We start from the raw sequence: 25237 nt of genomic DNA on the forward strand, positions 1-25237 counted from the left end.
TTATGTACTTTTACTGCAATACTTTAACTACATCAAGCTCATAATACTTATGTACTTTTACTTAAGTAGGATTTTTCATGCAGGACTATTACTTGTATTTTTACGTTACTATATTGGTACCTTTACTTAAGTAAAGGATCTAATACTTCTTCCACCACTGGCTGCTGATAGGGCATCAGATCAGAAAACACTTCTATGTGTCATTCGGAGTTCTAGGACCAACGATGGATTTTTGTTGTTTTGAGCTTTTTGCTCCACCCAGCCTGCCAACCCGTACCACACCATTAGCAAGGAATTTGAGAGTAATCTGTGATTCAGATTTGACCTTTGAAAACGCAACTGAAAGGTCATTCAGTCTTCTTTTTATCAGCTGTGAATCGTTTCTGTCTGCTGCTCACCATTCACAAACACAAACACAAACCTAACATACAAAGTGTAAAATGGATTAGCTCCAAGCTACATCTCTGACCTGCTAAACTCATATGTACAAGGGCATACAGTTCCTACGTCTAGACTTGCAACCAAAGGTAAGTGTGCATTTGCTGTCCTGGTACCTGAACTATGACATGCACAGCTACTTCTGTTCTTTCTTTTAAACGTCAGTAATGCACATACAATATAAATAGTGGGGGCAAAAATCCACAGTCCACATCTGATGCTAATTTGAAGCTTCAGCCGTCCAAATGAGTCAAATCCAAGCGGGTAGTTCTGGATCTGAAAAGTGAAGCCAATGAGGAAGTGCCTTAAACCTGCTTTCTCTCTAACGGCCAGCAGGGGGCGACTCCACTGGCTCCAAAAGAAGTCTGTTTGCATAGAAGTCTACGAGAAAATTACCCTAATTCTCACTTGATTTATTACCTCAGTAAACATTTTCCTAATGAGTTTATGGTCTCAATCGCTAGTTTCAAGTCTTCTTCAATACATCATGATGTACCATGGCAGTGCATGAGGTGCTGAGGAGCTCCTCCCCAGCTCCACGCTCTTGTCCAAATACCGTCACTTCTCATCACTTCTGGCTCCAAAAAATCAAAGATAGCGACGGTCAAAATGCCAAACTCGAGGCTTCGAAACAGGAGTCCACATCACGGTGGCTACGTCCATTATTTTTATACAGTCTGTGGTCAAATCAAGTAGATATCTTTCAACGTTACAGTCTTTTTAGTGTCAAAGTTCTTCTTTTTGTTACTATACTTCCACCTGCAGCTCAACAGGGAAACACTGTCCGAGGAAACACAAAGAGGGAATTTGATGCTAAAAAGACTGTAAATGTGTCAGATATCCACTTGATATGACTAACTCAGACTAATGAAGCTGAATATAAGCTTCACAGAGACTTTTAAATGACTGTGTGGACACACTGTGGATTTTGGCCTCCATCACTGCCATTGAAAACACATTTGAAGGATCTTTTAATATCCAGTATGAACAGGAGGAATGATTACAGCGAGGAAAACCTCTTTCACTGTTACTATGGACACCTGACTGTGAACCTATCCTCTAAGAAAAGTGCTATACAAATAAAGTTATTATTGTTATCATTTATAAGGACACTAAATATTGGATAAATTTACCCACCAGGATTTCGATGCTCAAATAAAATGGTGTACAGTAAATATACTGCATTATATAGTAAATAGGAAGACATTTCGAGCCTTACTGATCCCTTTGACTGTCATTTTTTGCATGAATAGAACAAAAAAATTTGCTTCTCTTATTTAGTGGTTAGTCACGAAACACACACACACACACACACACACACCATGACGTTAAAAGTGACCTTGGTGTATTGAATCTTCTTTAGTTTAATATTGATTTTTACTTTTCAGATGAGGCGACATGAGGATGATTTTTTAATGCTGCTGAAATGTAAACTGGGAAACTCAATTTGAACATGTTTTTTTTTTTTTTTTTCAATATTTGGGACAGTTATTCCATTGTTGACACCTCAGAGCCTCACAGTGTTCATCCACAAACAAACCAAACGCTCCAGACAAAGAATGCAGAGAGAGAAACAATCTCTGTCACAGTCCAATGATGTGTGACCAAGTACAGACAGATCTCAGTTTTTGCCACTCTCTCAGGGAAAATCATCCGTTGACCGAATGACAACCTGCATGCTGCTAAGCTCCCTGTGCACCGCTGAGGCTGAGTGCACACAGCAAGATTTCTTCAACCAATTAAGCATCAGAGTTTCCGTCCCTGAAAACTTTTCAGAGCTCAAGGTACTTTGAAAAACCTACAGGGAAAAAATCTTTAAAGATGCAGGAGTTTTTTTTTTTTTTTTCTCCCCTCGACTTGGTTTTGTAATAATTGTACAGAAAGAGCTAACTGGGGCTAAACCAGGTCGGTGGTATTTAGATCCTGGAAAAAAAAAATTCAGCTCCAGTTTAAATGTCTCACAACGCTTTGATCAGAGGAAGAAGCTGAGAGTCAGAGGGGGTTTCTGGGCTCTTCAGAAGTAGTCTGGCCCTCAACGTTTGGTTGTAAATTGATGTAAATAAATCTAATGTTGATTTTCTTTTCCAGTCTTTACTATATGGCTCTAATTAGATGATCATCAATGCCATATGCTGATCAATTAAAATCAATTATTGGAATAATCAGCCTCAGCGGGGGAACAGCACCAGTAGTCATTGTAATCAACAGAATTGATAGTTAATGTGATTAAACTGACTAACGCTCCTCAGCTGGAGGTTGTATCACGACAGAATAATTAAGATGAGAAGGTAGAAAAGAAGTTCAGCTTCATTTTTTGGATGCATTTTAATTCTATTTCTATTTGTGTGCTCAGTTTATCTGGTGCAAGAAATGAAACGGACCTGCAAGACAACACAAGTTTATCAGACGTCTTAGCCAATGAGAGTCATTCAGAGCGTTGCCATGGTAATGACTGTTATCATTCAGCATGCTGCAGCTATAACATTTCCAGAGGGTATTTATTTTATTTTATCTAAATTTAATTTAAAATATTAACATTTTTTTTTCATAAATTGCATAATAAATGTTAAATAATTATTTAACACTTTCATGCGTAGTGGTCACTACAGTGGACAGTTATTCAAAAGCCGTTTTCTTAGCTATGCATGGGGTTTTAATGGTATAGTTGCACATCAGCCACCACAGTGGACTCTAGTGTGTCATCACATGTTTAAAAAAAAATGAAGTTCAAATATTTTTTTTCATGCCTAAAGGGGAATAAAAGCACTATTATATATTTCCCTATGCATTTTTTTACAACTGACTTCAAAGGAGATTGTTGGACATTTATATGTGATTGGTGACATTGAAGATATTTATAGTCCTAGAAGGTTGAAGAAGAGAAGAAGGTTTGAGCTTATTGATGCAAACTGGGTACAAAAGGTTAAATAGAGGTTTTATGTACAGTGTATATATGTGTATAATATACGTCTTCCAAGAAAAACAACACAATAGGCTGTGATGTCAGTCACCCAAAAACGACTTTTAGTTAGATTGAGTGACAGATCATCTAGCGGTCGTAGTAATAGTGAGGCAGAGCAGTGCTGCAGTTCAGATGACGTATATATATATATATGTGGCATAGTGTACAGGAACATCTGCACTGAGTATGGGTTGGAGGTCCCAAGGTCACAATGGAAGACACCTCCTAAGGTGGTTGAGAATCCACCGAGCCAAGATCCTGTTGGACTTCCAGATCCAGACTGACAAGCTGGTGATGGCTAACCAACCGGACATCATGTCGATCGACAAACAACAGAAGAAGAAGGCAGTGGTGATAGACGTAGCGATCCCAAGCGACAGCAACATCAAGAAGAAGGAACACGAGAAGATCGAAAAATACCAAGAGGAGCTAGAAAAGATGTGGGGAGTGAAGGCAACAGTGGTGCCAGTGGTAATGGGAGCACTGGGGGCTGTGACCTACAAACTGGGAGAGTGGCTCCAGCAGATTCCAGGTACAACATCTAGAGTGCAGTCTTAGGAACAGCGAAGATACTGCGCAGAACCCTCAAACTCCCACAACTCTGGTAAGGGAACCGGGCTTGAGGAAGACACCCCCCCCCCACCACCCCCCCAATGGGAGGGGGGGGGAAAAGGAGACTTTTTGTGGGCAGATTTCCTCATCTGGAAGAGGAGGAGGATGGATGGAGGCTTTAACCCAACAGGAGACTTTTCCACAGGAGATGCTGTTCGTTTTGTCCCCTAACCTTAACCCTGTGGTTATTATTGTAGCCATGACAACGAAGGTGGTCTAACTTTAAGGAAGTAGCAACTTTAACCCACCACATGTTTCTCTAACCTTAACAAAGTGATCATTAGAAAACGCTGCTATGAGTCATCCAGGAGTCACATGATCAAACCAAGTCAGAAGAATCAACCAAATTAATCCGTTTGTGGATGTTTCTCTTTAATAAGAAGATGGTGCTGATGCTGCATATTAATGCTGAAGATGATCATGATATTATAACTAGTGAACACACACACACACAAACACACACACACACACACACACACACAAACATTACTTCTCTTCCATACATGCATCTTGCTGATGAATAGTCATGATTTGTGATGAATAAACATGAAAAAGCCCCATTTGTATCCTATTGGGTGGGTGGTGACAGGAGCTGCCATTCACAATGACCTGTCAAGACGGTTAACAAGTGTGTGTGTGTGTGTGTGTGTGTGTGTGTGTGTGTGTGTGTGTGTGTAGATAAAATAATGAGTGAAAGGCATCCGAGTGGGTATTTTCTATAACAATCAAATTGCAAAGCAAAGCAAATTATCCAACAATAAATGACGTACCGGCTCATTCATCCGTCCTCTTCTAAATCCTCTCCTACATCCATCATTTCTCCTCCATCCGCCTATAAATCCATCTTTCCCTTTTTTTATTCCACTTAACTATCACACTCTCTGAGTCCTTACTTATACTTCATCCACCATTTTTCTGACATCCTGCTAATTTAACTTTTTTTTCTGTCTAATACTGTGATTATCTATCTTATGTTTTGCTCTGTGTTGATTTCCTGCTGGACTCTGATGTTACCCGGCTCACCTGGTTTCCTGCCAGCAGCACGGTTCCCGGGGTCGGGCTGGGTCTGTATGGAATAGTTGCTCCCTTCGGTGGAGACTACAGAGATAGGAGGTACAGAAAAGGGTTGAAAGGGAAAAAGAAACAGAAAAAAAAGTAAGAAATTAGTAAGAATCAGTCGTCTATATTTATTTTTTATTTGATCTTTATTTAACCAGGAAGTCCCTTGAGAGCTAGACCTGACCGTGACAGCGCAGCAGTTACAGTTTAAGTAGAAATAAAACACAACAGATAGAGAATACAAACATCAAACACACAAGGAAAAATAAAGCAATTGCACTTCTCAGTTACATGAACTTTTAACACGACTCTTTCTGAAGGAGTTTAGATTATTAAAATGTAAAAATGCTCTGCAGATTTTTCCGAGTCCAGGGAGCAAAGCAGGAAAAAGGCTTTTTTTTCCCATCTCAGTGCAAACGAAGCTGAGGACTGCTGGAGGTCTGCGTCAGGAGGTTACATATATATATATATATATATATATATATATATATATATATATATATATATATATATATATATATATATATATATATGTATATGAGGGGACGTAAACTTAGTGACGGCCAGTCTACTAACTCATGAAGCGTACAGTGATGAGTACGGGAACCAGAGTTGGTTATAAATCGTAGAGCCAGACAACATCACATCACTATAGTCCACTATAAGCAGTATGTTTGATCTTGTGATCCTGTAATTATGTGTTTTTTGCAGCTTTTCCACTAAACAAAAACGTGCCGGGAGACCACTGAGCCTGCAGAACTCGCTGCGGGGACGATAAACTTCACAAACAAGAGCAGAAATAGCAAGAACACAAAAAAAACCCCCAAAATTAGTGATTTATGTTTGTGTTTCTCTCTCACTCTGAACTTCCTTTTCTCAGTTATTTAAAAAATAAATAAATAAAGAAAAGAAAAAAGGATACCAGACAGGATTTCCTGATCCAGATGAGCCACATGTTCACTTCTCTTAATGTTTTCTTACTTTTCTCTTATATTTCATTTATTTATTGCACAAAGCAATTTGAGGAAAATCCTACGTGGGATTCAACAAACTCTCTTAACTGCTTGAACTTGTTGTAAATTGTTCATTTCAGCCTGATGAACGTCACCTGTTCATGAGATGTGATCATTAGCATCATACATTTTGTTGGTACCATACGAGTAAACTGATGAACATCACAAATGTTCTTAAATTACTCATACTTGCATCTTAAGAACGAATCTGTGCCTCTTGTCTGAGGCTCATTGTTTGTATTTTTAGGTTGAAACCTTCCTTCACAAATTGTTCAATATTTCTGAAGCTGGAAATCTTTTCCTGGTGATGTCACATACCTGCTCCGAAAATAACTCAAGGTCTGACATGACTGATGTTGACACTGTGTTTTCAACAATCAGCTGATTGTGTGTTTGATACAACAATTAAAGAAACTTCCGATCATAAAATCTTATTCACTCTTAGTGAGAACTTCCTGTTGGATCGTTGCTGAGTTTGACTGAATCGCTCCTGTGGTTGAAATGCTGAGTGGGTTTATTGCAACCATCTCATATGATTTCATCACATATTTCATATATATCACACTGTTCACTAAGCAGGTTATAAGTTTCACATAGTGCAGCTCTGATTTACAATCTGGTGGCTAATTGTTTCAGCTGATGATTGATCGTTATTTTGATGACCTTTCAGTGTTTCATTTAAATATGACTTACATAATGTGATGCAAAATGTCAATACGTTTGTCATATTCTGCTAAATACACTCACTTTTACCTTTAAAAATTCAATATGCAGGTTGTATACATGCATGTTTACAGTCTCATTGCATACTCTGAGAAAATAAACATTTTTTGGTGAAGCTGGTTTTCAGTTAAAGTTACGATTAAGAAAAGGTTAAAGTGACAGAGCTCAACATAACTAACAACAACAACAACAACAACAATAATAATAATAATAATAATAATAATAATAATAATAATAATTTCATTTACAGAGCAATTTTCTAAAGAAAATTTAAAATCGACATAATATAAAATAATTGGATTTCAAAATAAAAGATGAAAACCAATTTCTTCTTTAAAAATGTAAATAAAAAAGAAAATATAAAGTGAAGTAAAATCAGCTCCATGATAGAAGTTCATTTTAAAGAGTTCTGTGTTGGACTATGATGTTAATACAGGTGATGTTTCCAACAACGTGTGTAAAAGCAACTTTTTCTGCTCAAAATTAGTTTTTTTTTTCTGTCTGCTTAGATTTTGAAATTCAGTTCAGGCTCCCAGTATAAATATCAGAACAGCAGCTGACTGTATCCTCACACAGAGCTGCTGGCAGCATTAGCAAGTCTGATAAGAGACGGCGGAGAGGCGAAGTCCAACATGAACTGGAGATTTATTTCTTTTCTGTGGCAGTGAACACAACATGTGGGCCCACCGATAACCAACTGTGCTAAATTCACAGCTTATTCTGCACATGTCCAGCTCTATATTTATATTCTGGGGCTCTACTGGAATATATTTGCATGATTACCAGTTTAAAACTCCTTATTTATCCTCTACTGGTCCTTTATGCAGCCCCTCAGTTCAGCCTCTGTCTGAAACAGGCCGTTTTAGTTCCTGTCTCTTTAAGGCCCCGCCTCCTGATGAGCCCACTCTGTTCTGATTGGCCAGCTTTCAGGAAGCTGCGTCAGCAAACCATGAAACAAAGCAGTAGCAGGATGTCACTACTTCTTCTCGTTATTTACTTGAAATGGAAACTTCTCAAATCCACCCGCACATGTTCGAGCCGAAATATGAAAGTTAACAACACGTTAATTTATCTTGATGCAGTCCGAGTGCAACACCCCCACAAACTACCAAACTCTGTCTGTCAATCTTTAAGAAAAGACTGAAGACCCAGCAGCTCTTTAGTGAAGACTCTTGATGGACTGGAGAAAAAAAAAAATCTGCCTCTGTGCAGCGCTGCGTTGTTCTCTCCTGACCAGATCCTTGTTGCATCATCTCTCAGATTTACATCACTTTGGATAAAAGCTAAATGAAAGTGTATATTGTGTATCCCAGCATGCACTGGGTGGAAGGAGGCAGGCACACGAGTCCTTCAGAGGGCAAAAGAAGAACAAAAGATTTTTTTTATTTAAGATCAAAAAGGAAGAGAGTAAACTGTGCGATTGCAGCGGCGCTTGAAAGTGAATGAGTTTAGCTGAGGTCAGCATTTTTTGTTGTTTTTTTTTTTTTTTTCCCTTCTCATCTCAGATTAAGGTGCTCAGAATACCAATGAGCTCCCCGAGTCTTTGATTCCACCCTTTCAGCTTCTAATCTCCACGTAGCTCATCTTAATGGCTGCTGCCTCCGATTAATTATAACACAATTATGAATTATAGATTTCTATTTTTGAAAATGATTGAAAAAGGTGGACAGTGTGTCATAAAGATGCTTCTATGTGTTTTGTCTTAATGGAGACAGCAGACAGGTGGACATCATCACACAGCTCAATCATCTCTGCAGAGTCGCTTTTAAATCAGCATCAAGTTGCATCAGAGACTTTGTGTCTTGTTTGTCGTTGAGTTTGATCATAAAAAATGCATCAGAGAGGAATGAAGACCGACTGTCTGAAACACCAATATGATATAAAACCTCCCTGAAATGAGACTTAGATGAACTTAATGTCAGACTTCAGATTATTTTATTTGTCATAGACAAATATTTTGTTGATCTCATGGAGTTGAGCACAAAAGTTAGCTTAGAGAAGGGTGAAGGTGCTGCAGGCTGTCGTCATACCAACAACATCCAAACAGATGGGGCTGCATAAAGGACCAGTAGAGGATAAAAAAGGAGTTTTTAACTGGAAATCATGCAAAGATATTCCAGTAGAGCCCCAGAATATAAATATAGAGGCTGGAAATGTCCTTTTAAAGATGCAAAGTTGTCAGATTCATCGGACCTCACATTAATTAATTCAATTAATTCACAAAGTCATTAGTTTTGCAGGTTCGGCTGTTTCAGTCACAACAAAATGGTGGATTGACTTATTTCATAGCGTATGACATCATCCATATTTTGGAAACCTTATGAAAAATGCTTAAAAAAACATGCAAATATTTTTATTTGGTATTTTCCAACATAAATTGTGTCTTATTTTATGTTTTATCAGCAAAATGTCCTTAAAAAGTATTAAAAGTTAAAGTACTCATTTTATTATTCTATTACATATATGATATTATTGGATTACTATAATAAATAAATGAAGCTGGTGGAGGTGGGGCTGAGTTTAGCTACTTTATATACAGTTTATGATCATATTTAATGTTTTGCATCTAAAAATCTTAATCTGTTAACCAGCTAGCTGTCAAAGAAATATTTCCCCACTACATTTTAGTGAAGTATAAAGTTGTGTGAGATTAGTGTAAAAAGTGTTTGTGTGTGAATACAACGTGCAGACTGCTCCTTCATGGATACGAACCTCGAGGATTACAGTGCAGATGAGTTTAACACACTGGATGATGGCGTCCTGGCTCCCTGATATCGTCACCTCTCTCTCTGTGGAGTTCGGGAGGAGGTCACCTGCCACCTGCACCTGAGCACCTGTCGTCTGCACGCACACACACACACACACACACACACACACACACACACACACACACACACAGACAGAGAGAGAGAGAAAAAACACTGGTGATATTCTCCTGCCTGATGTGCTGAATAGTGCAAGAATGTTGTTGTGATTAGAGAGATAAATGTGTGAATCCTTTAATATAAAATATGATCGATGGTTTATACAGATGTCACAAGTTACATCACAAGTTAATCTGGATCCAAGCTGTGTTGTGAACATACTCCTGACTTTATGTTACAGGCTGTATGAAAGTAGAAACAGCTCTCACATCCACTTGACATCAGATTAATAATGATACTTGATACAAATATGAGACTGACAACAAGAAGAGCCAGCTAGCCTCTGCTAGCCTCTCAGCTAACGTTAGCCTCGGCTCTCTGTGTGGATCCAACCGGAGCACCGAGCCCCGGTTTGTTATTCAGGTTAAAGTGGGAAGAAGTGGCAGCTGAGTGAAGAGGAGCACAGTCAGGCGGTGGAAGGGAAGGCGACATATCGGCCTCTGATAATCAGCAGAATTCACCGATGCCGATATTTCATTTTAGAGCTTTTATCAGCCGATACCGATGACGTGCCGATAATATTGTGCATCCTTAATACATATATATATTTGTAACGCTGAGCCAATAATATCCAAACAGTCCCAAAGACTCACCTCTCTGATCTCCTTTATTTTAGAGCCGCCTTTGCCGATGAGAGAGCCGCACTGGCTGGCCGGGATGACCAACCGCAAGGTGACTGGAGGCTTGCTGGTCACTGTGCCGTTGGCTACCAGGGCTGCCAGGTCCTTTAGAGAGGAAGAAACAGACGGATTTAAACTGACGAGTCTTTAAAACGCTCGAGGTATTTCCCCTCGTGTAGCTTCATCCCTCAGCCCGCCTGTGTTTGTGCTCTACCTCGCCGTGTCGTTTAGTTTAACAGATAACATCTGTCGGCGTGAGCAGACGGGTGAGTCCGGTAAGATGTGTGCTGTAGGTGTTGAAGGAAAACAAACGGTTTGCTTTAAATGTAAGTGAATGCAAACTGAATGAGGTGCATAAGAGATAAGTGAAGAAAACATGATCAGTGATGAATCTTTTAACAATATCTCAGATCTCATCATTCAAAAACAACAATTAATCTATAAATAATCTTTGTGTCAAGGTGTGACAAGGATCCAGTGTCACAAAGGTCCAACAGTAGTGAGAAATATTGAAATTTGCAAGTTAAGATTGTTTTTAATTAAATTTATGTTTAGTGAAATCAGCATTTTGCTCAGTTGAGCGCCAGTTAAACATCAGTTTAAATGCACTTTTTTTTTTTAAATAAAGGCACACCTTGGACAGGAAGAGGCTGTTGCTAGGGAACAGCTTTGGTTTTATTTCCTTTCAGCTATTAATATTAGCAGACACTGTGATCATAAACTGTAAATATATTTACCATTTTATATCTGTAACATACAAGAGGAAACAACCACAAAAGGAAAAAAGGACTTTGATTATAAAAATGACACAAGCGGTGCGTCTTTTATCAAGAATTATGAACACATAGTGAAGCAAAAGGGCAAAGTGCAGGATGGAAATAGAAGCGGTGAAAGGTATAAAAACAATAACGTCAGAGAAAACGTTTCTTTTTTTTTTTTTTTGCTTCTCCTCCCTAATCCCTCTCCTCTCCTCTCTCTCTCTCTCTCTCTCTCTCTCTCTCTCTCTCTCTCTCTCTCTCTCTCTCTCTCCCTCTCTCTCTCTCTGTTATCTATAACTGTGCCTCATATTCTTTTCTCCTGCACTCGCTCTCTCAGCTCTCCAGAGGACACTCGACAAATTCAAATTCACTTCAGTTTTTATCTGGTTTATATTTTAAGGCTGCAGCTCACAATCATTTTCATTATTTCCTCCATTAATAGATCAGTCATTTGGTCCATAAAATGTCAGAAAATGATGAAAAAATGTCCCAAAGCTCAAGTTTATATCCTCAAATGTCTCGTTTTTTTCCTGATAAACAGTCAAGTTTACTCTCAGAGAAAATAAAAATATATATATATATATTATATTATATTCATTTGAGAGGTTTTAGACATTTTTTTCTTATAAAATGACTAAAGGTGATTATTTATCAAAAAATTCAGATATCAGATTACCAAAATAGTTCAATTCTTTGATTTATCAATTAATCAACAAATCTTTGCAGCTCTAATTTATTTATTTCTATATTTTCTCAACCACTAAATGAAAATTTAACCCTTCAGTTTGTCTCACAAATCATCACATCTGGATACATCTAGATATAATAATGTTATATTATTTTTTATATTTTTTTATATTTCTCAGGTTTAAGTTTGCAATTATGACTAAAAATGAGGAAAAACCTCTGCATACTATCTCACTTACTGCTGGAATATTAATTAGTTTTACAACCTTCATCAGCTGAGCATCACAACAGTTTCACATATTAACACACTGAAGCTGCTTCAATCATCTAATGAGAAGAATCACAGTTTAACTGATGAATGAATCACATATATACACATCTCCATCCAGGTTACACATAGAGAACATAGTAAAGATTATAAAAATAGAAAAAAAAATGATAATAAATATTCCAGCAGCGAGCGAGACAGCCTGCAGGAGTTTTCTTCATTGTTATTCAAGTTGTGTTTTCTTCTGACGCACCTGTCACATATTCAGGTGAGCAGAGACTTTGTTCAATTTTTTTTTTGAAATGTGCAAATTTAAAATGTGCTTGTGGACCTTCTATCTCTCTCTTTTCCACCTTTCCCTCTTTTAAACCCTTTTAACACTTTTTGATTTATACACACAAGAAAGAAAATCTACTAATTGTACAGATCAGACAGGAAAAATCCAGCAAAACCTCAAAATTAAATGACAAAATAAATTTCAGAACATCAGCTTTTAAGTTGAACTTGTTAGCAAACAGTTGTTTATTTCCACATCCAGCAGTTACGGAGCAACATTATCATTGATGTGGAGTCGTGTTTCTGTCCACCTGGTGAATGTGAGTCCAATATTCACTCTCTTTTAGCTCTGTTTTTGTTCTCCACCAACTCCTGAGGGAAATATCTGGCTCTTTAGCTGCTAAATGCTCCACTATGTTCACCAGCTAGTTTACAGCTAACTGTGTCTGTTTGGTGCTGAGCAGGTAGTGAACAGCAGCTTTTTACAGCTTTTTCGGTCCAGGTATCATCGGATAATTCATAATTCATTTGTAATTTAAAAACCAAAAAACGGTAAATCTGTTATTTGTTTCAAAACAAAAAAACGTTTTTGGTGTCAGAATCACATAACGAAAAACCAATCAAACCTGGCCCGTTTTTGTTTTTTTCCGATTCGTTTTATCGTTATTCCTCTTTGGATTGAATATTGAGAAGGTCTGCGGACATTCAGCCAATTTGTTTTTGCGTTTGAAACCAAAAACGGAAATCACGTGATCTATTCCTTTTTAGTTTCCAAACGAAAATCCAGAAAACCAAATTCAAAAGACCGTTCAATTTTGGTTTAGAAATCAAGTATTTTTTGTACGATAGCGGAAGCGGCTACATTAGCCTACCCATGATCCTTGGCGACCGTTGCTATGGTGAAGACGCCAGCGTCAGCCACGCGCGTGTGAACCTTTTTCAGCTGAAAACGACGCTATGAGACGCTGAGAGTGAAGCAGAACAGTAAAAGTTGCAGCCGGACAGATAAACAATGAGCTGAAAGTCACTATAAAGCTGCAGAGTCACTGATAATTCTCTGTAGGTTCATCACTACGAGTCACGACCAACACATGACACACTGACAGACTGTGGACTTATTAAAAATATGAATTATAGTCGAGGTTAAGGAACAATAATGGTCATGTTTAAAAGAAACTAATGTTGACTGTCAGCAGGAGAAAATCTCAATAGAAGAAACAAAAATAAATATCTCTCTCTGTCTCCCTCTCTCTCCCTCTCTCCCTCTCTCTCCCCCTCTCCCCCCCCCCCCTCTCTCTCTCTGTGAGGTCGGGGCTCCAGTCTCTGAAAGGTTATCGTTGATTGAACAGAAAACTTCCACACTTGTCCGTCATTCCTTTAATTCCGATGCAGATCACAGGCTGTATTTGCCCCGGTCAAACATCTCTGTCACCGTCTTCCTCTCTCGACCTTGACTTTCTCTCTCTCTCTCTGTTTCTACATCTGTGTCTTTTTCACACATAACCCCCCCCTCCTCCCTCCCCCTCCTCCTCCTCTTCCTCCTCCTCCTCCTCTCTCATACTCTCAGTTACGGTCTGTAGAATGTGATGAATAGGCCGCATTCATGTCAGGATAACAACAAACTATATAATCTGCATGTTCCAACTAACTTGCTTTCATATGACAAACAACTTGACATTTCAATGTGGGTTTTATGAGGCTTCATAAGATCATCATCACATTTTTCAGTAAATATTTTCACACTGAGAGTGAAAAATTCCTGCATCCTCGTTGTGAAAAACTACTACGGAGTATTTATTATCTTGTGATATTTGCATTTTGACATCTGTAGTTGTTTAATGCTTACAAACAAATACTCAAATACAAATATGTAGCAGTATGTAAATACAGACAACGACATGAATGAAAGCTTTCATACATGGGAAATCCCATTGATTACTGAAAGCTATCAGAACAGAATCAAACATAGATCTGCCGCATAATTCAGCTCTAACAGACGAGTCTGGCAGCTGATTTCTGCGTCTTTCATTCCTGTGGTGTCAGAGAGGAAGTGAAGACATTTCCACTGCCAGTGAAAGCAGAGGTGTTGAACGTGGAAGTTCTTCAGTCTTAAAACACGAATGTGAAATCGGCTCTTTGTGAAAAACGACTGTAGTTTCTGTCCGACATCCACAGTCTGGATGTACATTTTTTATTGTTTATTTTTACTCTTAAACAAGTGAAAAATCATGTCAGTAACTTTTTTTTTAATATATTGTATTTTGACTGTAGTGGACACCATGCATCAACAGAGTAAAAAGTGATTTATGGAAATCAATATATATATATATATATATTTCTGTTTCCCTTGTGTGTTCCTCCTGTGTTTTTGTGTCACCTGTTTGTTTACTTTAGTTCCTGTTTTATTTTGAAATATTTTCTCCTTGTGTCTGGTTCACCTTTACTTCCTGTGTTTGATTATCTCGTTTCTCTCACCTGTGTTTAGTTTGAAATCACACCCTGTGTATTTATAGTCCAGTTTTCAGTTCGGTCTTTGTCGAGTCGTCTGCTTTTATTCTAAGTTTATTTCCGTGTTCCAGTGTCTGTGTCTCCTGTGTTTCTGGTATGTATGCCTGCCTGCCTGTCGTCTCTGCATTTGTGTCCACCTGCTCCAATCACCCACCTTCGTGACATTAACACACAAGGAAAACCAAAAGAAAACCAAAACCAGGAAACATAACAGCAACACTGAAAACTCAAGAAAACAGAAAACACAAAGAGTCCCGGTAGGACGCGACAATTAGCAAAGCAGGAAGTTGCATAACATCATCGTCCTGAGTCTCTTCTTTTACTGACAGTCAACTTTCTTTTCTCCCAGATCATCTGTGGCTTTTATTTCACAGCGCTGGTTGTATTTTTATCTTGATGTTCAGGTCTCAGGACTTTTGCTGACAGGTTTTAAAGTCACCGAAGCAGTTAATCTGTTATCTGTCTCGCAAAACTTTTTTTTGATGTCAGAAACTTTAGTAGTTTTACTTCTCAGATATGAAGTCGCACATAACTTTTGTTGCTGAAGATTGGTTTGAAAGCTGAACCTGAAACGGATCTGACGAGGGATTTGAAAGAACAGGATTTGATCTTAAATGAACTCTGCTCTCGTGTGAATCCTCTGAATCAAAGAGCTTCTAATAAAAGCCGTGTGCAGTCACATCAGTCACTTTCTACCTGCCGCAGCTCACTTCACCCATCTCCACCCTTCACTCTCTTCTTCTTCATCTCCTAAAACCGCTGCTCTTTATTGTCCATTAGTCAGAAGAGGCTTCTCTTGTTCTCTTACTTTTTTAATTGCACACACCCTCTCTTTCCCCTTGAGCAGCTCCTCCTTTCTTCTTTTATTTGTTTCCTTTACTTCCTGTCTCCCACCCCCCCCTCTTTTTCTCATTACATACTATCTCCCCCTTTGGCAGCTTTAATCCCCCTTTTTTCCTTCTCTGCATTGCTCTCTGTTTCACCCCACTCTTTCCTGGATCTCCCTCTCTCTCTCTCTTTAATTAACTCAGGTAATAAATAACGGCCTAAATCACCTGGTCTTAATACGATTGGTTCAATCAATTAGGTCGAGCCGGACTTGAGGCCTCGTTGCATCTGAAATGTAAATAGCAGCGCTGGCTTGTCTGGGCTGCCCATCAGGTGAACGTGATCTGAATAAATGACTCCCTCCTCTGTAGGAAGACCCAGCACATATTTATTTATATCATCACGTCAAGCAGGAATCTCTTACAGAAGCTTTTTCCTGTTTTTGGGTTGTTTTTTTTGACAGCCAGCACACTGTCCCACACACATGCAGAAACTGTTTCATGATGCTAAGATGTAGAAAATGTGATAATAATGTAATTTTCTTGATCCTGGTAAAGTTGAGGATGTTAGACATGTATTGTTTCTGCAGGAGTGAAGCTGTGTGTGTTGTGTGTGTTTGCTGCTCAGAGCGAAGAAGATGCTTTAGGGGTTTATTTTGAACGCTGCAGGCTGTTTAAGTCCAGTGGGTTTTTTTTTTTTTTTGGATAAATAAAGCCATATTTTCCATCTATATTTCTCTGCATTTTAAAATAAACTGCACTAGAGCGATATATATATATATAACTACACGTTCTGATGATTTTCTCTTTTTTCTATCTTAGTTTAACTCTCTCTCCATCCTCAGTCTTTCCATCTGTCTCTCATTACACATTTCCTTTAATCTTCTCTGCCCCTTCTTTCTAATTCTCTCTTAATTTATCCCCAAGTATATGACTTCTTCAGCTTCTCTTTTCTGTATTTTCTGCTCCGTTTTATTTTTATCCATCCTCAGTGGAATCATCGATATTTCTTTAGATTCCTCCTCACTGACCGTTTCGCTTTCTATAACCTTCAAATTCCTTTTAGTTTGTGTCACTATCTTTTAAATTTCTGTCCATTTCTCTATCAGATGCTGATTCCTTCTCCTCCCTCTAAGGTTGTGATCAGACAGATGAGATTTATTTGACATAAAACGCTTGCTGCAATGCAATCTAACGTCAATCAGCTAAGTTGGCAAATCGAGTATGTGAAAGCTCACATTCCTGCTAGATTACTTTGTGGCATGAATGCAGGTTTTCTGCTGTTTACCTCGCAAAAAAAAGCTAGAATATTTGCTGTCAGAGGGCTCTTTTCAGTCTGAAAGCCAACTGACTCTGACAAAATTGCACCGACTGGCATGAAGGTCACACAGCATTCATATATCAGACACGACGTGGTCGCCACGAGCCCGGTTCTGATCAAGACTCAGAAAAGGATTGATTGTCAAAACATCTAGTTGCAAAGAGTTTCCTCGGACAGTGTTTCCCTGTTGAGCTGCGGAGGAAGTATAGTAACAAAAAGAGGGACTTTGGCACTAAAAAGACTGTAACGTTGAAAGATATCTACTTGATTTGACTCATTTTGGACGCTGAAGCTTCATATTAGCTTCAGATAAACTTTTAAATACATTTTTGTACATTTTGTCCTCCATCACTTCCATTGTAAGTGCATCATGAAGGGATCTTCTAATGGTCAGTATGAGCAGGAGGAATGATTACAGCAAGAAAAACAGGTTTCACTGATCATTTGGGCTCCTGACTGTTGTTTTAAGACACACTTGAAAAACTGTGAATCTGTCCTTTCAGGATCTTTGTTATTTTAACAAATAAAAGAGAACTATACTGCATCAGTTTTACTAACGAGGATGTCAAACTGTGAACCTCAGTATCTCAAAACCATTCTGAATGCAGCTTAGAGAAGAAGAACTTCTGATGTTTTGGGCATTTGCTGACGTCACCCTTGAATATACTGAATTGTGTCACTTTTCCATAGTGACCACACTAAATACAGACTCAAAACCTGCAGAATTAGTGTATTTTCTGGATTTGGGACACAGTCTGTACATTAAGGTTGTGCCCGAATACAAATACGTTATTCGGCAAAGCACAAATAGTGGGTGTTTTCAGGAAATAAAAAAACATGTTAAATACCAGAGTGCAGGTCTGTTACATCACTATCTCAGTGTCTCTCCTCCGCTCCTTAAATGGTTTCTTTATTCATCTGTTTTAATTGCGTTTATTGTTGATATATGACCAGGAGTCTGCACAAGGTGTTTTATGTTGAAAATTGACCGGATGCTCAATGCTGTTTCTGTGTCTGACTTCCTGCCCAGCTCCATCTGCTCTGTGCTGCTTGATGTGGCCTCCGTAAGAAATAGACGAGGCACCTATCTTTAGCACAGCGGAGTAGAGAGCCGCTTCTGGGACGCTTCTGAAACGCACTGCAGCGCGCCTGGTGGAAGCAGGTAGTTGCAACTCAAGTCCACACATGGCACACATCCTTCATAATCGGATACATTAGCCGCGATCAGCTCCGGCAGCTGCGTCAGAGCCGGAACGTGGCGCACACGCGCCCGGTGGAATTTAGGGGTTATTGTAACACTTTAATTTTCTAAAATTAAAAGCGTAATAAAAACAAAAACAGGATTTTTAAGCCTCTTTCCACTTTTATTCGAATAAAAATACAAATAATTTTGCTTCCTCAACAAATACAGATACTGGGCTCTCTGCACATTCCTAGTGTACAAACTACAGAACAGCAGCTGCTTGGATTTAGTGTTTTTCTTAACAACACTCAACAACACAGAGTCTTGAACCTCTGTAGGTCTTACAGCTGAAGGTTTCACACTCTCTCTCTGATTACACTCTTTTATTTAATCCCTCGATCACACTTTTCTTACCTCTTTTTATAAGCTCTCTTCTCCAATCTCATTAACTTTGCATAGCACCTACACTCATCCTCATCTCTAGATCTCTTTCAATCTCTTTTTCGCGACTCTCTTCAGAAACCACTTCTATACTCTCTTCATCTTATTCCCTCCATCTCTTACACTCTTTCCTTCATTTCTACCGCTCACTAAATCTGACTCCACTCCTCCCGCCTCTACGCACATCTCTCCTCTCCTCGCATTTTACATCCATCTTGTCTTAGGATCACTAAGATTTAAATACCAGCTGCCTGGATTTAATTTCTCAGCACGTGACCTGACTTTGGGATCTCCAACAGAATTTAAAATAGTTTTCTAGTGTTTGAACAATGTTTGACTGCACAGCATGACTGACCCACCATCATATCATCATCAACAGGAGCTCCTTTTTCTAATGAATTCATCCACATCTTTGAGAACGGAGCGTAATTATAAACACACTGAAGAGCAGGTTTGACATTCAGAGTTCGACACTTTGTTAGTTTAAACGAGGGAAAGATCGTTTCAAGTATTCAAGCTTAAAGTCAGTCTTGACTGTTCAAATATTTAAAGTTATAATAACTTTTGATTGATTTTCATGAAACCACATCATGTTTTTGATATTATTTATAGCCAATGTATTCACATTCTCTATGTAGTTTTCTTTATTACTGGCGGAGTCATTGTCTCTGTGCTTTCAGACACACGAAGGATCGACAGGAAACGATGCAGCTGCAATGATGGTCAATTAATCAATAAGTCAATCGGCAACTATTTTGATAATCAAATAATTATTTTAGTATTATTTTAAGGAAAAATGCTGAACATTAACTGGTTGCAGCTTCACAAATGTGCGGATTTGAAACTTTTATGTGTCATAAATGATCATAAACTGAACATCCAGATCTGTGTTGTAATTATTATTGACTTAGCTGCTAAACATTGTGTTTGTGTGTTTGCTGTAGTGTGAAACCACACGTCACCAAATCAACCAGGACTGACATTGTAAAGATTTAACCAAGAAAACCACCTTCCTATGAATTCTGTACGGTGGCCCTGAAGTGCAAATCACAACGTATAACAAAACACGACCGCAAAAGCAGACAACACAACAACATTAACTGCTACCGGAGAAGGTAGATACCTGCTATCGACAAAGCTTGTTGCTGATTGCATGGACACACTGTCTGTTATATGTTGTTGTGTTTTGTTATTTGTTGTTGTGTTATTTGATTGAGTACTTCTGTCTTTGCAACATGCGTAAGAACTCTATATGTTTTATGATTCTATTTGTTCGCTGTATGTGAGTTTTTCTTTCTCTAACCTTATATAAAAATACAGTTTGGAAAGAATTGCATAAATGGAACCATAAAAACATTAAACATGCTTTAGTTTAGTTTAGTAGGAGGATTGTTTGTAAAACAAATGAAGTTCATTCAGTCTGCAGATATGTTCAATGCAAACATCTCATTATGTTGAGCAACGTATGAAACATACTATGAAAAGCTAATGAATATTAGCATAAGTTCTAGTTAGTAATAAGTTAAAAGTTCAGGTTTAAGGTCGAAGTGTAAAACTATTGAATGAGCTTTAAAAAAAAAACGGTGATGCCTGCACATTAATATAATAATAATCATGATAGACGTCACTCATCAACTATCATTAACTCCTTATATTGAATTTATTTGTAAGACTCAGATCTTTTGGATCCAGTAGCCGGATCATTTTTCACTTTTTTAATTCAGTTATTCAGATTGTCATGCTGTTACTGCCGTACAGCTGGTTCAGCAGCTCATCTGTGAAACTTACAACTAAACTTTATAATCAAATCCTAATTTGTACGAAGATTTATTGGCCAACCTGCGGCCCACTCCCTTCTTTTTTGAGAAAAGAGTGTATTGAGAGCGGATCTGGTTCTTATAAGTTTGTCCCATTACGCTTATGTTCAGATATCTGCTTCCTGTAATCTGTCTGATCGACTTCGTCTAGCATTTGACACATAGCTTTTTGTCTGGAGTTTGATAAAGTCCTGGATAAGAATAGCAACTCCCCTACTTCTGCTATTATATGAGGCAGAAAACACTTGCCCGGCTCAATCTGTCTTTAATTTCCAGTGTTACAGGTTTGTTAAATGGGTCTCCTGTAGCAACCCTGTCGACACTTTCTGTTTTTCCAAGAAGGACAGAATGATGTTTACATCCTTTGATGTTCCAGGAGCAAGTTTTCAGAATTATTAAACGACATGAGAGATTAACAAGATCACAACAAGAGCAGGCTCAGACTTCTGACTCCTCGCATGGTTTAAGCAGAGAATACCGACTTCTGCCCTCAAACAGGTGATTTAGAGTAAACACAACAGGCTGAAGAACTCTTTTATACATCAGTCTGTCCTGTTGCTAAACCAAGATCACTGTGCTGCTAATTTAGATCTGAATGTGTCTAATGTGTCTAATAAAAAGTGTCATATGTGTAACTGTGTGTTTAATCTGAGTAAACTGACAATGAAGTTGTATTGAACATTAACTGTTAACCAAGGATCAATTTAAACGCAGTGTTTTGATCACAGTCAGACGTTCATCAGGTGACATAAACGACCTGATGAAGATCAGTTTTACCTTTAAATAAAATGGTTTGGAATTACTTTTTTGATTTATCCACAACTTTACCGCCTAAATTTCATCTCCGTCAAATTACAGAAGCAAGAAAAAAAAAGGAAGGAAGCAATAGATTCAGAGTAAATACAACAAATTAGAGATATATCCAACAATAGCTGCGATTTGATCCAATCAGTCCGTCGATGTTTTACCTCCAGCTGTAATTTTGCAGAGATGGAAAGAAGGAAATAGAAATGGACGGATAGAGAGAGCCTTAAATTCCTGTGAGAAACACTCACTTATAGTTGCGTGTGTGTGTGTGTGTGTGTGTGTATCTGAGTGCATCTGTGCTGGTACGTATGTGTGTGTGTGTGTGTGAGGTCAGACAATCCCATTAGACACAGTATAATAAATGGCTCCCTGCCAGGAAGCAGCCATGTTGTGGGGGAAGTAAAGGTTATGCACTTCACTCAAGAGCGGCTCGGGAACACCGTGGGAGCTCAGAGGTGTGTGTGTGTGTGTGTGTGTGTGTGTGTGCGTGTGTGTGTGTGTGTGTGCGGTATCCACCTCCTCCAGTTTGAACGTGATCATGGTGAAGGCTCTGAACACGCAGTCCGTCGGACCCGTGATGGTGATGATCCTCTCTGGACAGGAGCCCTCTGAGATGTTGATCCTCGCGCTGCTCTGTGGGTCCAGACAGAGATGGGAAGGGGGCGGGGGGGAGGAGGGAGGAGGAGGAGGGGGGAGGAAAGGGAGAACGGGGGATAAAAAGCAAGGGAGGGGGAAACATCAGGGAAGGAAGGGGAGGCAGGTGGGGAGCAGAGCGGAAGTGAGTAATGACGTGGGGGAGGGAGGGGAAGATGGAGGTTAATGGAGAGGGGAGAGGAGGACCAGAGGAGAGGAGAGGGGAGGGGAGGGGAGGGGAGGGGAGGGGAGAGAGAAAACACATTAGTGGGGGGGGGGGGAGGAGGTATGTGGGCCAAGACAGAGAAGAGGAGGAGAACCATTTTTTGCCACACTGCCCCCGCTCCCTAAAGGAGATCACCTGTGATGCAGGAGGAGAGAGGGATTACGAGGAGGCTGGAAGAGGGAGGCGAGAGAAGAGGATGAGGAGAAGAGCGACGAAGTAAATCAAGGTTTACATGAGAGGAAAGGAGAGAGGAGAGGAGAGGAGAGGAGAGGAGGGGGAGAGAGGGGGGGGGAGGCAGAGGAGGAAATGAACAGGTGGGGAGGAGATTAGGCAGAGAAAGATTAAGATGATTTTGACGAGGAGGATGGAGGAGGAGGAGGAGGAGGAGGAGGATGGAGGAGGATGTGATTCAAGCCCGGGAAATGTGGAGAGGAAGGAAGGAGAGATTTATTAAAAAGGAAGAGGAGGAAAAGGTACAGGAGGAGGAGGAGGAGGAGGAGGAGGAGGAGAGAGAGACAAGGTGGTGCAAATATTTGAGGAGAAACAAGAGGGAGAAGGCGGAGAGAAGGTTGCAGTAATAACCGTACAAGGGTGGACGGACGGAGAGGACGGGTGTCAGGAGAAAATTCGAAGTGCGAGTTAGGCGAAGTAGAGACGAAATAGAGACGATTCAAATCACAGCGGCCTCGAGTCGAATGTGTCGAATGTGTCGGGAGGATTACAGGTCTGATGAAAGACAGAAAGAAAGAAAGAAAGAAAGAAGGAAAGAAAGAAGGAAATATTTGTTTTTCTAAGCCTAAAATACATTAATCGCTTTCTGTTCTGTGGATGATGAGCTCAGCAGTGTGTGTGAGTGTGTGTGTGTGTGTGTGTGTGTGTGTGTGTGTGTGTGTGTGTGTGTCTGTCGTGCAGCAATCAGCCTTGTCTGCTTCACTTACAGCTGATCTCTCTATCACTGAACACACACACACAGTCACATATAGACATATAGAGAGATTTGCACATAAAAAAAACTGAGTAGAAACGTTGGAAATTAAAAAGAAAAGTTTGAATATTGCAAAAAAAAAAAAGTGTTTCATGTTGTCTGAGGTGTAAACAGACTCGGTGAATAAACGCTGACGTACATGAAACATAACTTAACCTCTCTCAAGCTTCAAGTCTTTATTATTATTCATGAATTCTGTATTGTTTTTTATTTTTGTTTCATTTTTTTTCTCTTGATTCTTCACTTATTCTCATATTTTATGTATTTATGCAAAGCACTTTGAAATACTTCCACTGTTTAAATTTTTATTTTATAAACATTTTGATTGACTGATTGGAAATCAGTCCCCAGATTTTATTCAAATGTAACACTAAATGTGCAATAATTTGGATTAACAATTCAAAAAGTATGTAGTAATTAGGGATGTGCAGAGAGCCCAGTATTTGTATTTGTATCTGTATTTGAATAAAAGTGGAAAGAGGCTTAAAAATCCTGTTTTTGTTTTTGTTTTTATTACGCTTTTAATTTTAGAAAATTAAAGTGTTACAATAATTGTTCATGAAGCGTGTGTCAGTAGTTCAGCTTTATCTCTGGGGAACACCCCCAACTCCGGGAGTGATGTCCAAAGGAAATGTGCGTCATGTAGCAGGTGGATGTGACTCCCCTCACTGAGACCTGCTGATAGACGTCACAGCGGAGCAGAGGAGAGACACTGAGATAGTGATGTAACCGACCTGTGTGCTGGTATTTAACTTGTTTTTTTTTTCTTCCCAAAAACAAATAATTTTTAAAAGTATTTGTATGAAACAAATATTCATAAAAACCCCCCACTATTTGTGCTCTGCAGAATAATGTATTTGTATTCGGACACACCTCTAGTAAGTAGAGTGTAAATATGTTTTATTTGTGCACTGTGCAGTGGACCTGGTACATCTCTGCTCTAGTGTGACTTTTAGTGGATACAGTGTGTATTTCATTGTGTGTGTGTGTGTTTATTAGTGAGTCTGAGCCCCTGTCGGCCCTCATCTCATCCTCCTCAGACTGCGGTCTCCTCTCATTGTTATGAAAATGGAATGATAATGCTGCGTGTGCGTGTGTGTGTGTGTGTGTGTGTGTGTGTGTGTGTGTGTGTTGCAGCTTCTGTACAGCGATTGGTAATAAAGCAATGATGGAATAATTTTCTCTCTCTCTCTCTCTCTGTTTCTCTCTCTCTCACCGTTTAGTATCTCAGTAAAAACACATCAGCTGGCATCTGCCTCTCCTCCTCAATCTGTTTTTCTCTCCATCCTTTGTTCTTTTGATTCCTAAATGTTCCTTTTTTCCCACTTTTCCTCCTTCCCTTTAACCGCAAATCTTTCCATCCTTCACTCCTTCTTTCTAGTCAAGATCAACCCCCCCTTCATTATCCATCCACCACCCCTCCGTCTCTCCCTCCCCTTCCTTTTATCCTTTTATGTAATCAGTCTCATTATCATTAATTTATTGATACGCCCTCCCTCCAACTACCCATCTATCTCACTGTCTCGCAATCACTCCATCCATCACCTCCCATATCCCTCTGTCCTTCTTATGATCCTCCTACTTAACCCCCGTCCTATCAATTACCCTCTCTCCGTTCCTGACTCCTTGTTCTCCTCCATATTTCCGTTTCCTTCCCTCCTTTCTCTATTAAATCACTCCACCTACTTTCATCTGCTCCTCGCCGCTCTGCCTCGCCAGAACATAAGTGTATAGCTTCTATTCTTCTTCTACACGGAGGGAAAAGAGAGGCGCCGCAAATCTCTTCTGGTGTGTCACCTCAGAATCTATTTGGAGATTAAATTCGAATAATAAATAAATATCAGACGAGTGAAGCAACACATGCATCTCAGAGAAAGCGACTCTGTCTACTAGAAAGTATTTTTACATGCTGATAAACTGGAATCGCTGCCTGGATCATGTTCAACATTTTTCTTTCAGTTACATGTTGCATAAGAGTGCAGAGGGAAGGACCAAGATGCAGGACACTGATGTTGACTTCTTCTACTATTAAACCAAGATCATGATCTTTCTTTTACCTCAACCAAGAGTGTCTAAATATAATCCAACAAGAATGTGCACACAAACCAGAACTAAAAGGAAACGATGGATCTTCTTCTTCTTTGGTCTT

At 39.2% G+C, this 25237-nt stretch overlaps 1 protein-coding gene across 1 annotated transcript in view; it reads right to left on the reverse strand.

Annotated features, from left to right (window-relative positions):
- pcbp4 (poly(rC) binding protein 4) overlaps nt 1-25237 on the reverse strand; it is a 182866-nt gene that overhangs the window by 58559 nt on the left and 99070 nt on the right. The window contains exons 6-9 of the mRNA XM_042406383.1: nt 21761-21877; nt 10325-10456; nt 9520-9648; nt 5036-5110 (exon numbers count right to left, since the gene is read on the reverse strand). Coding sequence (XP_042262317.1) covers nt 5036-5110; nt 9520-9648; nt 10325-10456; nt 21761-21877 — 453 coding nt within the window. The remainder of the gene's footprint in view (nt 1-5035; nt 5111-9519; nt 9649-10324; nt 10457-21760; nt 21878-25237) is intronic.

Source organism: Thunnus maccoyii, chromosome 3 (assembly GCF_910596095.1).
Source record: "Thunnus maccoyii chromosome 3, fThuMac1.1, whole genome shotgun sequence".
NCBI classification, from domain to species: domain Eukaryota; kingdom Metazoa; phylum Chordata; class Actinopteri; order Scombriformes; family Scombridae; genus Thunnus; species Thunnus maccoyii.